The sequence below is a fragment of the Sorex araneus genome, chromosome X (assembly GCF_027595985.1).
Source record: "Sorex araneus isolate mSorAra2 chromosome X, mSorAra2.pri, whole genome shotgun sequence".
Taxonomy (NCBI): domain Eukaryota; kingdom Metazoa; phylum Chordata; class Mammalia; order Eulipotyphla; family Soricidae; genus Sorex; species Sorex araneus.
The window spans coordinates 268,857,235-268,872,494 of record NC_073313.1 but is presented as its reverse complement, the minus strand read 5'-3'; the positions used below and the strand labels follow the sequence as shown (position 1 = coordinate 268,872,494).

The window sequence follows — 15,260 nt, the reverse complement described above, 5'->3', positions numbered from 1 at the left end:
AGTGGGCAGGGGGGCAGATCGAGAGCAGGGAGAGAAGCAGAGAGACAGGAGAGCAAGAAATAAACAGCAACTGATCAATCAACCAGCTTGGCCCTTGTTACCTCCTTCGCCTGCCCTTGACCAACAGCCATCTCGATCAAGTCCACCACACACAGCGGCTCTAGAGCACCAAACACAGGCGGTGAGACAGAGCCACCCGGAGAGCCTGCGAACACACACCCTTCGGTGTGTGTAGTTTTTTACAGGCCACCTCAGAGGTTGAAGTTGGCAAGACAGTGGCTTCGTTGGCTGTGAAAAGCCCTGTAATGAGAAAACGTCTGCCTGTCCTGCTTACTAGCTGCTGGAAAGAGCATGAACACTTTGAATGTGCAACTGTGTCCTCACAAACAAGGCGTCCTTTTTAGGAGAATCAAGTAACTTTTAGGAGAATCAAGTAACTTTTGTTTCTTACATTGTCCCCCACAGACAGCTGAGTCAATCAAGGGATTACTTCCTTTATCAGTTAGGAATACTAGAAATTATTCCTGAGCTGCAAAGGTGTCTTTTTGGTTAGAGAACAATTACATGTTCTTCCTATACACAAAAACGACATAATCGAGGGGAGGTAGCAATTCAGAGATATTAACGATCACACAAATTTCTAAGATTCTCCCTGAATGTCTCCTTTAATAAAGTTCTGTTATCTAGGAGGTGCAAGATGGAGTAGAATAAATACTAGAATGAAATAATAAAGTACCCAACTCTGTACTTTTGGGTCACACTGTGCTGGGGAATCACTCCTGGCGGAGCTCAGCGGACCATATGGGATGCTGGGGATTGAACCCAGGTGGCCATGTGCAAGGTAATCGCCCTACCTGCTGTACAATCTCTCCAGCACCCAGTTTTTTTTACAAGCACCATTCATCAGGTCTTCAGAGTCTTTCTGAAGTGGCAGAAATACTCAAGTTCATATGATCTATACACAAGGGAGCTTGGGGCTCAAATTCAGACATGACTACTACTTCTGTTGTAGTAGCACACTGTAAAGAGGTTCTCGCAAAAAAAAAAAAAGGATTTAAAAGCACTTTTGTTGGTATACAACATCCCATAATCTCAGGCCTAGCTAGGCCTGGATCTAAACGACAGTTTTTGTTACTGTAACTTTAAATAACTGTTACTGTTTCCGTTGGTTAATTTGCATATTCAGCTTATGTGGCTGAATATGATTGGTTTGTACGTTAACCTACAAAATAAAAGGAGGTTGAACAGGCTGCTCTCCGGCAGGCCATATCACAAAACCTCCTCCGGAGGCAGTCCTGTGATCCTCCCCCAAAATGTGTATTTCTTTTGCAAGTAAAATGCCTCGGACTGTCAAGTAAAACTGCAACATTGTTGCAACGTATGGCACCCAATGAGGAGGCTCGAAGATAAAGACTCAGTACGGAAGAAATAGAGAAAAGGGAGAGATTAAAAAAAAGGGAATTAAGAAAGATAGAAAGCAAAGAAGAAAAAGAGAAAGGGAATAAAGAAATATAGATAGAAAGGAGGAAGAAGAAAAAGAGAAAGGGAATAAAGAAATATAGATAGAAGAAAAAGAGGGAAGAAAAGGAGAAAGGGACAAAGAAGAAATATAGAAAGAAAGGAAGGAAAGAAGAAAAACAGAAAAGAAAGGGGATAAAGAAATAGAGATAGAAAGAAAAGAAGGAAAGAAGAAAAAGAAAGGGAATGAAGAAATATAAACAGAAAGAAAGAAGAAAAGGAGAAAGGGAGAAAGAAGAAAAAGAGAAAGAAAGGGAGAAAGAAGAAATATAGATAAGGAAGAAAAAGAAAAGGAGAAAGAAGAAATACAGTAAGAAGGGAAAAGAAGAAAAAGAAAGGGAGAAAGATAGGCAGGAAGAAAGAAAAGGAAAAGAAGAAAAGGAGAAAGAAAGGGAGAAAAGAAATAAAGAATAAATAAAGGAAGAAAAAGAAAAAGGGGCAATGGGCAATTCTGTAACTTCTCAGCAGGATGCCTATGTTGACACTTTGAAATCTCTAACAAAAGCAGCTGGTCTGCCCTTAAAGGAACAGATAATAAGATGCCTCCTTGAGAGGATACAAAAGTATTGTCATTGGTTTAAGCCAAAAAATACAGAACAATTCAATCTAGATTTATGGATAAAAATAGGGAGAGAACTGTGTTATGCACAGAAAAATGGAGATTTGATCCCAGCAAAGGAATGGAGGGTGTACAATTGCATTATTGCTGTCCTGAATTTTTCACAGTTTAACTTTGAGTGTGAGGAGCCTTCTCTCTCATCTTCTCATATGGCTCTCTCCACTGATTCATCAACTCTTTCGTCTTCTCATATGGCTCTCACCACTAAGTCATCAAATTCTAAGGCAACTTACAGGGAAACTCCTGTGTTAGAGGAGAAGAGTGGGGAAGAATCTTTAATATTGCCAAAATTTTGTGCTAAGCCAACAGCATCTGTCTTGTCTGGTGAATTGTATCAAATTGATGGTTCACCTGCCCAGTCTGAGTCTGACTGTGTCGAGTCAGACACACAAAATTCGGTTTTAAAAGAGGATGTAAACTCCCAAGAGTTGAGAAAAGTTAATGAAAAATTAGATAAATTAGACAAGTGAAGTACCTTGAGATGCACCACCCTTCTGAAAGAACAATAATGCCTGCTCTACAGGGTATCACTGACCCTGACCCTTTAGCAGTTCCTTCCCCTCAATTATATAAGAATGGGGAAGAGGAATCTCTGTGTTGCCATTTTAAGCTTAATCCTGAGTTGCATTCTCTGATGCAAAAATATGAAGCTCCTTTATATAAAGCAAAGTTGAGTCAACAGCCTGCTCAGTTTATGACTTTTCCAGTTGTTTGTAATCCTGATATACAAAGAAAAAGACAGGCAGGAGAATATGAGCCTGTTCCTTTTAAGTTTCTTTCCTCGCTTAAGCAAGCTGTGACCGACCACCTATGGTGTTACTTCTAACTCCGTGCTAGCCCTTCTAGAAAATTTTGTAGAGCTAATACTGTAATTCCATTTAACTGGCAAACTCTTGCAAAGGCAGTGTTAGAAAATTCTCAATATGTACAATTTAAATCCTGGTGGAGAGAAGAGGCTAAGAAATTTGCTAGAATTAAAACGCCAAAACAAGTTGATAACACTGTGAACCAGATTTTAGGCACTGGCCAAGTGGGCTTTAGTGGAAGAACAAGTCCGTTTAGAGGCAAACATTTTAGAAGCTGTTAGTAAGACCTGCCTAAAGGTGTGGCGTTATCTTGAGACCTCTGCAAAACATACTATGTCATTCACAAAAATATTTCAAGAAGTAAATGAACTTTACACAGATTTTATTGCCAGACTCCAAAACTCTCTTGAAAAGGCTATACCTGATGAAGGCCTTCGTGAAATGCTTATGTTAACTTTAGCAGTGGAAAATGCTACAGCAGACTGCAAAAAGGCAATTCAAACTGCTAAGCTAATGGGAAAAAACTCTCTGGATGATTTTATTAAAGTATGTAGGGAAGTGGGAACACCAACCCATCAGGCGCAAATAGCCGCTGCTTTTAAAAGAGTAAACCAGATAAAATGTTACAGCTGTGGAGCTTTGGGACATCTCAGACGAAATTGTACAAGTATTAGCTCTAGGATGACAAAAGAACCAGGCGTCTGTAGAAAATGTAGGAAGGGGAAGCAATGGGCCAATGAATGCCATTACAAAAGAGAAAAAATTAGAAACGATAATGGGCAGTCGGGAAACGGGAGTCGGGGCTCGACCTGGGGCCCCTTCAACGATACAGGAAATCTTCAATAAAATCTAAAATTAAGTTAAAGAGTTCTTCATCCCCTACCATGATAACAAAAGGCTCAGCTGGATAGAACTGACTCTTCAGAAAGTTTAAATCTGATAGTGTTACGGGATTTTGGTACAAGGAACTAATATTGTGGAATGGAGTTTTTTACGTAACAAGTCTAGTAAAACACTGGGAAATTTAGGATAGTTCATAAGAAATAAATTCTAATAGAATTAAAAATGATTTAGATAAAATTAATAGGAGACTTGAGGTCCTTTACAGGGAGCCAGTCTCTTGAGGTCCTTTACAGGGATGCCAGGCCAGGTGGAAAGGTGGGGACAAAGTTTTGCTTTTATTTCAGCAAACAGAAACCACTTTTGGTGTTCTACAAAGAGACTAAAGCTTCTCAGTGAATAATGGATAGCAAATGAAAAACTGCAGTATGGATTTCTTTTTTATGGATTTTTGCCAGCTTTGTAAAAACAGAAGTGCTTCTTTTCTTTTTGGATCCAATTCTACAAGCAGGAAACAGGCTAGTTGGACTGAGAAACGGGGGATAATCCCAATCGGTTGACAGGGAAATTTTTACACTGGGGACTGCCCTTCCTTTCTCTGTCCATCAGTTTTTCTTTCCTGGTTCTTGGAGGGTCAGAATCAGGATCAGGTATGTATGAATGCACATGCATGTGATTTTGTTGTCTTTCTGTATGTCTGTTAAGTGTTTAAATATTGAAGTCAGATTGAAATCAGAAGTGGTAATCCTACTCCAAAAAATTTTTAAAAGTTTGAGTGTTTTTTGGAACTTATTAAGAGTTGTAAAATTAGAGCATGAAACCAAGGTGAAAACTGTTAAAGATTGATATAAAAGGTTCATGATTTAAAATATCTAAAGTATAAGAACAATTAAATGAACTGTTAAAAGAGAATTGAAATAACTATATAAAATAGGTTCAAAAGATATTGGTTTATTTTAAGAGATAACAGGTTTATTATGAGAAACTGGATGATATTCCATGCATATTTTATTGGGACATCTATGAAGTTTGAGAAGAAGGAAATTTCTAATTTTACTTATGGATGCCGGTGATTCTTCTTTGTCAATGAGAGAAGAATCTGATAACAGGAGTACTTTGGCAGTTACTGATTGTGGAAAAACCTGGACTGTGAAGTTCATCCAGAAATGGCATGAGAGTGTTGTTTTTGTTTAGAGACTAATTGGTCTTCATTGACAAATGTCTCTGAACCAGGACTGGAACTGAAATATTGCTTAATGTGTGTAAACTCTGTATATGCAAACTCTGTATTGTAAAATGAAAAACAATTTCTGTAAAATAAGGTTAGATTTTCTTAAGATTTTCTTGAGGTATTACTGGAAAGATTTGTGAAAATGTTTGTATTGTTTACTACTGGTCATTTTAAACAAAAAAGGGGGAAATGTTGGTATACAACATCCCATAATCTCAGGCCTAGCTAGGCCTGGATCTAAACGATGGTTTGTTTTTGTTACTGTAACTTTAAATAACTATTACTGTTTCCATTGGTTAATTTGCACATTCAGCTTATGTGGCTGAATATGATTGGTTTGTACGTTAACCTACAAAATAAAAGGAGGTTGAACAGGCTGCTCTCCGGCAGGCCATAACACAAAACCTCCTCTGGAGGCAGAGTCCTGTGATCCTCCCCCAAAATGTGCATTTCTTCTGCGAGTAAAATGCCTCAGACTGTCAAGTAAAACTGCAACATTGTTGCAACACACTTCCATCCATAAATCACTATACAGTTTAAGAATGTTAAGTGATTTGTTAGTTTGGAGAGTAAGAACTGGACCAGATTGAAGGGCTTAAGTTTAAGGGTGATGTATTACCAGATTACAGATTACTTTTCTCTGACCAGTAGTAGTATGAACTGTGCTTCAAAGGTTCTCAATTGAAAAAGAAAACACCAAAAAACAACTTCAACTTTAAATGTATAAAAAGCCTCAATAGTTTCTCCAAAAGACAGTCACTAAACATATTGGAAAAAAAAAAAGTCTGTCATCAGTCAGAGGTAAACCAGAACCACATTAAATCAGTACCTCTTCACACACTGGAATAGTTGTAACTAAAAAGATTAAAAAGTTAAAATCAAGAGCTGGCAAGCATGCAGAGAAAATGGAACTCTGCAACATTACTGGTGAGCAAATAAAACATAGTCACTATGTAACAGAAGTTGGCAGATTCTCAAAAGGTTAAATCCAGTTACCTTTGTTCCATCAATTAACACTTAAGATATATATACAAGAGAAATGGAAACAAACAAACAAACACAAATACCCATAGCAGCAGTATTCATGAGGTAAAAAGTGACAACCAGAATATTTCAAAGCAGGCTGCACCAAAGACTGCACTTTCATGAAATGTGCAAAACGTTCCAATCCACAGAGAAAAAGTAGTCTAATAGTTCCCTAGGGCTGGGGTGGGGTTAGTGGTGGATTCAGGACTGAGAGTGACATGGTAAATGGCTTCATTTGGGAGTTATGCAAAGGTTTTTAAAACTGTATTGATAAGTTACTCAACTTTGTACAGATATGAAAAACCACCAAACTGAATGCTTTGTAGAGGCTAATTATAAGTAAGGCAAATGAATTAACCCTGAAGAGCTGTTAATATTTTAAAATTCTCAGAATTAACATAAAACACACCTGTGCAGAGATACTTATTGTTTATATTTATTTATATTATTTAGATGGTACAGGAGGAAAGACACTTGCCCTGCATGTGTCTGTAACAGCTGAGACCCTGGTTCAAGTCCCTGACACCACATAGTCCCCTGAGACTGCAAGGTGATCCTCCTAAGCACCACTGGGTGAGGTTCAATGATGCCAGTAACCCCCTCCACCTCACCAAAATACAGCACAAAGCAGCTCTCAAAATTACTTTAAACCAGAGGGTTGGGTGTTTTTTTTTTTTTTTTTGCGGGGAGGAGAGGGGGAGGTCTCACTGTTGGAATTCTAATAACTTTGTTAGCATTTGCCTTGCACTTTCTAAATGTCTATCCCTGGCATGACTTAGAATTGTATTTAATTTATGGACTCAAATACATGAAGTATGTATAAGCAGATCTAATGCTAAGATTTCACTTCCTGAATGCAGGAGATCTATACATGGCAACATCATCCATCTACTTAGAGAAGTGCCATTCTTGTTTCTTCAATCCTTTTTTCAGTCCTCACATTTATTTCATCAGTAGGAAACCCTGCTGTAAACTGTTAAGGGTAGGATTTTGAAATACTTTTATAAATCCACAATGCTGTTCCTGGTGTTCAGAATAGAACCTGGCTCTTATGAAGTGACCCACAAATATTTAAAAAATATTTTATTTTATAAAAACTGTATTTGTTGTAGTGGGATTGGTGTTGGAATACTGAATGCCTGTAACAAATCATCATGAACAACTTTGTAAACCAGTGTTTATATGAAGTGTAAGGGTAAATTTTTTAAAATTAAAAAAAAACACACAAAACCCTTACATTTGTAAGTAATGGACTGACCATAACAGAGGACTTAACTGGAATAAATGGACAAGCTTAGAGGTTCATGGTCCCTAAGATGATATCAATGGCATCTAAGATGCATATTGGCAAGTGTAACTTTTTGGTGAGAATTCATAATGTAATCAGATATTAAAATGCTTAACTAGTATTTGCTGAATAAATCAAACAGTTCATGTTCTCTTAAAACTAGTACCACTAAGGAAAAAACCATTAGGGCTTGAGAGATAGTAGAAAGTAAGGCCCCTGCCTTGCATGCGGCTATCCTGGTTTTAATCCCCAGCACTATATAGGGTCCCCTGAGCACCACCAAGAATTACCAGAGCACCACTGAACGTGGTCCAACCATCCCAACCGCCCAGCCCACCAAAACCACATCTATAATACAAAGCAGCTATCACAATTACTTTAAACCCAAGGGGTGTGTGTGTGTGTGTGTGTGTGTGTGTGTGTGTGTGTGTGTGAGAAAGACTGTTGGAATTCTAATAATTTTATAGAATTTGCCTTGTATTTTCCAAATGTCCAGGAGTAAGTCCCTTATTCCTGGTGTGGTCCCAAATCCTTCCCCTTCCCCTAAAATTAACTCTCATCTAATGACTTTTAAATGTTGATTTTTTAAAAATGTAGACTATAGAAGTCTTATTTACTATTCCAATTGCTGAAATGTTAAAGTATTATTCTCAAAGGAACACAGGTATGCCATGCTGCTAGAATAGGTAGAAATAAAACATAGTAACTTTATTCAAGTTTGCTCATGTGACCTGATCCACAAATATTTAAAAGATATTTTATTTTATAAAAACTTACATTTGTAAGTAATGGACTGACCATAACAGAGGGCTTAACCTGGGATACATGGACAGGCTTAAGGGTTCTTGGCCCCTAATTGGTATCAATGGTATCTAAGATGCATATTGGCAAGTGTATCTTTTTGGTGAAAATTCATAATGTAATCAGATGTTGAAAGAAGTTTATGACCCAAGATTAAAAAATTAGTTAACTAGAAACAGAGTCACAAAGTCTTTTAAACATGAATTTGTACAATAAAATAATATCCAACAGCTCCATCTATGGGTAAGTCATTATTACCTACTAGAAATAATGACAACTACCAAAGATCAGTGCATCTTATGAATGCTTGTGTTTAAATCTTCAGTGTCACTCTAGTGGGAGTTTATTAACTATAATATCACAGTTTTTTTCCAGATATAGATGCAAAAATTAGGAGGCTGTTGATGAATTCTACTTACAGTACTTCAGCACCAAAAAATTGGGCAGTTATGCTGATATATGTTATCTACAGTTCAACATTTGTCAGTCTTAAAATGCTTATTTATAATGAAATCTATATAAAACCGTTAAAAACCTTTATATTTACATTTTTAAAAAATGAAAGTATAGTTTCCTTTGCCACAACCTGTGAAAACTGACTCTGACCCTCCCACCCTCTTACCTTACTGCTTGTGACAGACGATGATCACAAGACCCAAACATATTGCTTAAACAAACTGTGTCCTAACAAGGTAGATTGCTGAAAAACATTTAGAACCGTAAATGAACTTTTTTTTATACATTTCAAAGGGTGGTTAAACAAAAACACGGAAAGACTTATTTAAAAGCGTCAGTCCAATGTGTATGTGCAATTTTTTGTTGAGATAGCATTATATGAATAGTTTTCCTGAATATAACTTGAAACTTTTCCTCTGGACGAGAAAATGTTTCTTCTCTGCTTCACAAGGAAACTTTTTTTTTTAATAAGTTATCTTAAAGGAGGGGGAGATGAAAGGAGGTGGGTAGGGGAGGCAATTCTGGTTTAAGGAACTCTGTTATAAGGAATATGGCCGGTTTGAAAGGTTTACATTTAAATAAATAGAAGACAAGTATGCTGCCATAAGCACGAAAGGGTAACAACACAATAAATTAGCATATAATTGGTGAGACTGTACAAACCACCCAAAAAGCACTTCCCACTGGTTAGGGGTCTGATTTCCACTATCCAACAAGGATTCTTTAATGCCAGTATTATTCTAGTTATTTTTATAAACTATGACTTGAGCAAATGTTAAATGTAAAATGCTATCCAACTCAACACTTCCAAGGATCTGCAAAAACATATACAATTAAAACAAAACAAAACAAAGCAAAACAAAACAAAACAAAACAAAACAAAACTGTTCCTGACACACCATTTCAAAACACAAACCATTCACATTCTCCTTCTTCTGGATGGCGTTTTGCTTAGTAGAAACCAGCTGAGGAACATTCACAGGAAAAGTCCTTATCCATTGCAAGACAAACTTTTCCATGGTCCGAGAAAGAATTTCAGGTCTTATATGTCACTATAGATGTGCATCTCTCTGTTTTGGTATTTTTTTTTCATTTTTTCTTTTTTATATAAAAAAAAGTACATTCCCCTGTGAGTTTTATCTAATTTTAAAATGCTGCTCCTGCAGCAATTGTTGAAACACTGCTGTTTCGGGGTCCACAGCATAAGCATGGGCAAAGTGCTCTCTACAGATACCAAAAAACAAGGGCTTCCCTGGACACTTGGTAACCAAGTTGGTTTTAAAGTGCACTCCCGTGTGCGCCAAACACTAGGACCGTTCAGCAGAACTCTGAGAGGGGCTGGGTTCAGTTCCATCCTCTGTGCTACTGTCTATGTCCTGCTCCATGGCTGTCTCATCGTCATCCAACTGCTGGCTGGTGAAGTTGTTAAGCTCGAGGAGCCCACTGGGCTCGACGACCACATTGGAGCTGGCGTGACAGGGAATAGCATACTGGGGAATGGCCTGGAAGAGAAAACGCAGGAGAGAGTTTACGGTAAGAAAAGGCAACACAGGGACATGGTCAGCAAAATCACGAAAGGAAGAAACACTGAACAGCTATTAGACACTGGTCACTGGGGTATGGTGACCTCATGTAACAGCCTAGAAAATCCCCCTAACGAAGCACTGAGGTACATAACATTCCATTTTACAACCGAGGAAATCAAGAGGGCAAATGACTGAGAGCTGCCTCATCAGTTAATGTCTGGAGTAAAATGCAAGTCGTATACAATTCAAATGGAGTTTTAATGAAGGCAAATGAAGTTCGTATTTAATTCAAGCAGCAGACTTTGAAGGACATTTTCATTGAGCATATTCAAAGGCAAATATCAAATTTCATTTGTTTTAACTGCAAGATGAACAACTAATTTGCCAAAATCATAATGTGATTAAGCCCTTTGGTAACCCTCTGGGTAGTTCAAAAAGTTGAATCTCGGGGCCGGAGCGATAGCACAGCGGGTAGGGTGTTTGCCTTGCACGCGGCCGACCTGGGTTCGATCCCCGGCATCCCATATGGTCCCCCAAGCACTGCCAGGAGTAATTCCTGAGTGCAAAGCCAGGAGTAACCCCTGAGCATCGCTGGGTGTGACCCAAAAAGAAAAAAAAAAAAAGTTGAATCTCACAGCAGCAATCTAAGAACATGAGAGTAATGGACTATTTTTTTTTTGGCAGGGGCCCACACCCAGCAATGCTCAGGGTTACTCCTGGCTCTACACTCAGGAATTACTCCTAGTGGTGTGGTGCTCGGGGAACCGTATTGGATGCCAGGGACTGAAACCAGGTCAGCCACATACAAGGCAAGCACCTTACATGTTGCACTATCACTCTGGCCCAATAATGGATTACTTTAACAACAACAACAACAACAACAACAAAAATACCTATAGATTAACACCTATTATAACTATATTGCTTTGCCAGATTCTTCTTTTTCCTCTTTATTACATAATTTTTTTTAAAGGTTTATCAACCTATACTAAATTATTTCCAATTCTACCTGCTATAAAACCGAACCTGTTATGCCAGACTAATTTCTTAGGGCCTTTACACTAATTCTGAAATAAATTTTTTTTTTCCAGAGTTAGTTCCATCTTACCATCTGAATCTTCACTGAAGTAATTTGTGTAAAAAACTTTGAGAAGTCTTTATTCTGTGAATTGGTCCCACTATGCGACCTCTTTTATGTTCAGTTAGATTTTCTTTATTGCATTTATTTGTTAAAGTATCTCCCAACGAGGGGCTGCATGAGATAGTACATTGGGTAGGGCGCTTGCCTTGTACACAGCTGACCAGGGTTTAATACCCAGCATCCCATATCCCCCAAGCACCACCAGAAGTGATTCCTGACTGCAGAGCCAGGAGTAAGCCCTGAGCGTCAGTGGGGGTGGCCCCCAAACAAAACAATAATCTTTCATTCTTACATTTTGAGTTCCCTACAAGTATTGACCACAGCACAAATCTTGAGCATTGTTTTCATAACTAGATGCCCAAAGCATGAATAGGACTTACCATACATTATATGATCAATAAAACTTGCTAAACGATCAACACATCTTTACCATTAAAAACCTTGATGCAAATTTGAGTACCAGCATTTTGCAAATGAGACAAACAGCACCCTTTGCTGGGGGAGATGTCAATTTAATTTCAACACTAATAAAAAAATATTGCAAGATGCCTAGATGTGGATTCTATGGTGGTGGTTTATTTTGTTTGTCCCCTGTCCCTCTGTTCCATATAGAAGATAACAGGTGGAGCCAGGAAACCTGGCTGATTTTCATTCATTCCTGTCCCTCTGACTTACTATGAACCTCTGAGTAAGTCATTCCACTTCCTTGCAACTTAGTTTAAGATAACTGGAAAGGATGATCTGAATATTTTCACAGTTCTTTTATTTTGAGCCCCGCTCTGGGCTCTGCACTCAGAGATCATTCCTGGTGATACTCAGGGGAACCATATAGGGTGCGGGGGATCCAACCTGGGTTTGCCATGTGCAAGACAAGCATCCTTACCCACTGTACTATCACTCTGGTCTCAATATTCTTAGTTCTAAAATTTTATCAATTACACATACAGACTCCCTTATGATAGAAGATGTATTTATCTTGCTTACTCCTCTAATCTCAGTCCCTAGCAGTCTCTCTCTCTCCCTCTCCCTCTCTCTCTCTCTCTCTCTCTCTCTCTCTCTCATACACACACACACACACACACACACAAATGCAACCGGAATGAATGGTAAATGAATGTACACAACATTATCTACCAAAAATATGCTTTCTATTCAAAGCATTTAATATTAACTTGATGAACTTTTATGAATAATTTTCAATGACTCAAAGTACTTCTCTAAATTTCACTTATTTCCAATGTATTTTACTGAATATATATAATCAATACTTGAGGTTAATGCTAAGATCTGAGAATAATCTAGCAATATATTAATGATGCATATAACAATAAGTTATCTCTACTGAATATTATGCTGCATCAAACACTTGACCAGCTGCTATACACAGTTTTTTCACTTAATTTTTAAAACAATCTTGTTCTGTTTCATAGGTAATGAAACTGGGACCCAAAAGTTAACCTATTGTTCAAAGTCATAATGCTGCTATGGAATATAGGTAAGAGTCATATTTAGGTACTTGACTCCAACTAATTTCTATCACTATGCTACCCTTTTCTCTGGGGAAAAAAAAAAAGCTCACACATAAATGATGCTAAAACCTACTCCAAGCTATCATCCTTGATAAGAAGTTATATTTTGATCCCTGTTCATAGGTACAAATAATAATTTCCAAATCAACTATCAAAAATTATTTTCATTTTCAAGTTGGTGATCATGGCAATTTAGTAACCATAGCAATTTAATCTCCCAGTACACACAGTAGAAATAGTAATCCTACTACTTATGTAGTAATCTTGAAGAGCCAGGCATACTGTGCTAGGTGCTTTGTCTCAATTTTGTGTAACATTACATAAACCATGTAAAGTAGGCATTAATACTGATAAGGAAACCAAGTGACAGTAAGGTTAAACAGTCCTGTCCAAAGCCACACAGTGAATGTCAAAATCGGAAAACCATTCCTTTCTATCATAACCTCTTCCAGCAGAAAAAACAAACCAAACCAAAACAAGAAAAGCCCAAAAACCCTTGTCAAAGATTATTGAGTACATTAAATATTTGATTTTATGGGTAAAAACATTATCTGAATAACTCAACGTTCATCTCTACCTGCCTTTAAGCATTTCCCCAAACTACTTGGATTAATATTGGTGAATGTGTATTCTCTCATGCTTGGCATCATGGGAATGGAAAAGTTTTACCTCATGAACTTCCAGGTGACATTATACTAAAATTATGTTAAGAATCCAGACCAGCATTTTTTAACCTCTTTACACCTGCAGATTCACACCTGTTTGTGAACTGGCATTTGAAAACCCTGTTTTGAAATATCCGCATTTCAATAAATCTAAACTCTCAGCTCAAATGTGCCACTCTAATACCTCCATTTTCCAAGTATATATCATCAATTCAGCAAAAAGACATGTCAAGAAAAATCATGATACTATGCAGAGTGAGGGAAAATAAAACATGACTTCTAAAGGCTATCCTCGACTCTAATTCTTCAGTTGTGATCTATTTTTATGCATGAAGACAGATGAATTTTAGAATGAAGGGAATGCAAGGCACAGAAAGATCAATGAATAATAATTCATTATGTTCACGAGCCTGTACTTACCAAGGTGGGACAGTAACCATAACAAAGATTTCAGTAACAATGATTGAAAAAAAAAAAGCTTTATGGTTAATTCCCAAGTGAGATATAAAAATTACTCTGTAGAAACATTCTCTTACAGCATGCGTCTGGTATTTTATATATTATTGTCCTGAAAACCAACAATTTGTATCAAGACTAGGATGCACCTTTTTTTTTTTTTGTGGGGGTGGAGCAAATACCTGATGCAGTGCTGAGGGGGACCAGGGGCTCTGCACTCAGGGATCACTTGAACACGGGTCAGCTGTGTGCCAGGCAAGTGCCTTACCCACATTACTTCTGGCCCCCAGGACTTGTCTTTTTTATTAAAGAAATGGTTCTGAAATTAATATAGACTTGCAATCTAGTTATATTTCAGGAGTTTATGAACCAAGATTAAGAACCCAAAACTTCACACCAGGATGTTGCTGATTCTTTGAGTATATCTGCTCAATTAGTATGGGCAAGTATGGTTTGCATCTACAAATAAAGCTGATACATGGACTTGGGACTGAAAGCATCCTCTAACATGTGCTATGTAACATCCGTCACTAACTTTCCAGAATGCTCTTCTAGGAAACAAATAAAAATTTGTGTATTTGTAATAGGGATGACATCAAACTTGCCAAATTCTGTCTCAGAATTGATGTCTTTTAGCTATTCGATTTGACTCTTTCCGTAATACCAAACCCACAACCACCTTCAAATGCCCATAATTTCTCACGTTCTTTCCAAATTCTTACCTGGATGATAATTTCTGCTGGGCTCTCTTCAGCTTTCTTTTGGCCTATATTCTGAATACGCATGAACTGGCCTGTCGTAGGCACTCCTGGTACATCGATTTTCCTTGTCGTTAGGGAAGAACCAACAGCAGATGGACTTGAACAGGACTCTCTACATTTCTGTTGCTGGGGAGTTGAATTCGTCATCCCTGTTACCACCACATGGGTAGAAGGTAACGATCCTGTTTCACCAGTGAGCATACTTGTGGCAAGAGCCTTTTTTGGGGGATCCACTACCATATGCTCTACATTTGTGTCAATCTGAGCTTCCATCAATGACATTTTCAAAATGTCTGATACAGCTGTCTTCTCAGAGGCGTGAATGGGAGATATGCTTGTAACTGGTGATGTCAGCTTAGGCACAGAACCACCACCAGTTATCTTTGTAACTGTGGGAGGCTGACGCCCCTCAAAAGTTATCTTTGTAACAGAGGATCCTTGGGTTATAATTGGCTGCTCCACCTGAAAATAAATTGGGGTTTTGTGTGTTACAGCTACATCTCTGAGAAAACCTATCAAATAACTCAGACAATATGGAAAAAGAAACATTTGTGCAGTTACAAGGAAGACATTTTGCAGATTGCTGTTTTAATAAGG

The 15,260-nt window shown here is 37.8% G+C and overlaps 1 protein-coding gene across 5 annotated transcripts in view; it reads right to left on the bottom strand.

Moving 5' to 3' along the window:
• Positions 1-8,006: 8,006 nt before the first annotated feature.
• Positions 8,007-15,260, bottom strand: part of EMSY (EMSY transcriptional repressor, BRCA2 interacting) — a 94,545-nt gene continuing 87,291 nt past the window's right edge. For all 5 annotated transcript variants that reach the window (XM_004610833.2, XM_055121009.1, XM_055121010.1 and 2 more), the window contains 2 exons: positions 14,625-15,125; positions 8,007-10,087 (listed from right to left, as the gene is read on the bottom strand). In XM_004610833.2, the coding sequence (XP_004610890.1) occupies positions 9,893-10,087; positions 14,625-15,125 (696 nt within the window). In that variant the 3' untranslated portion in view covers positions 8,007-9,892. The remainder of the gene's footprint in view (positions 10,088-14,624; positions 15,126-15,260) is intronic.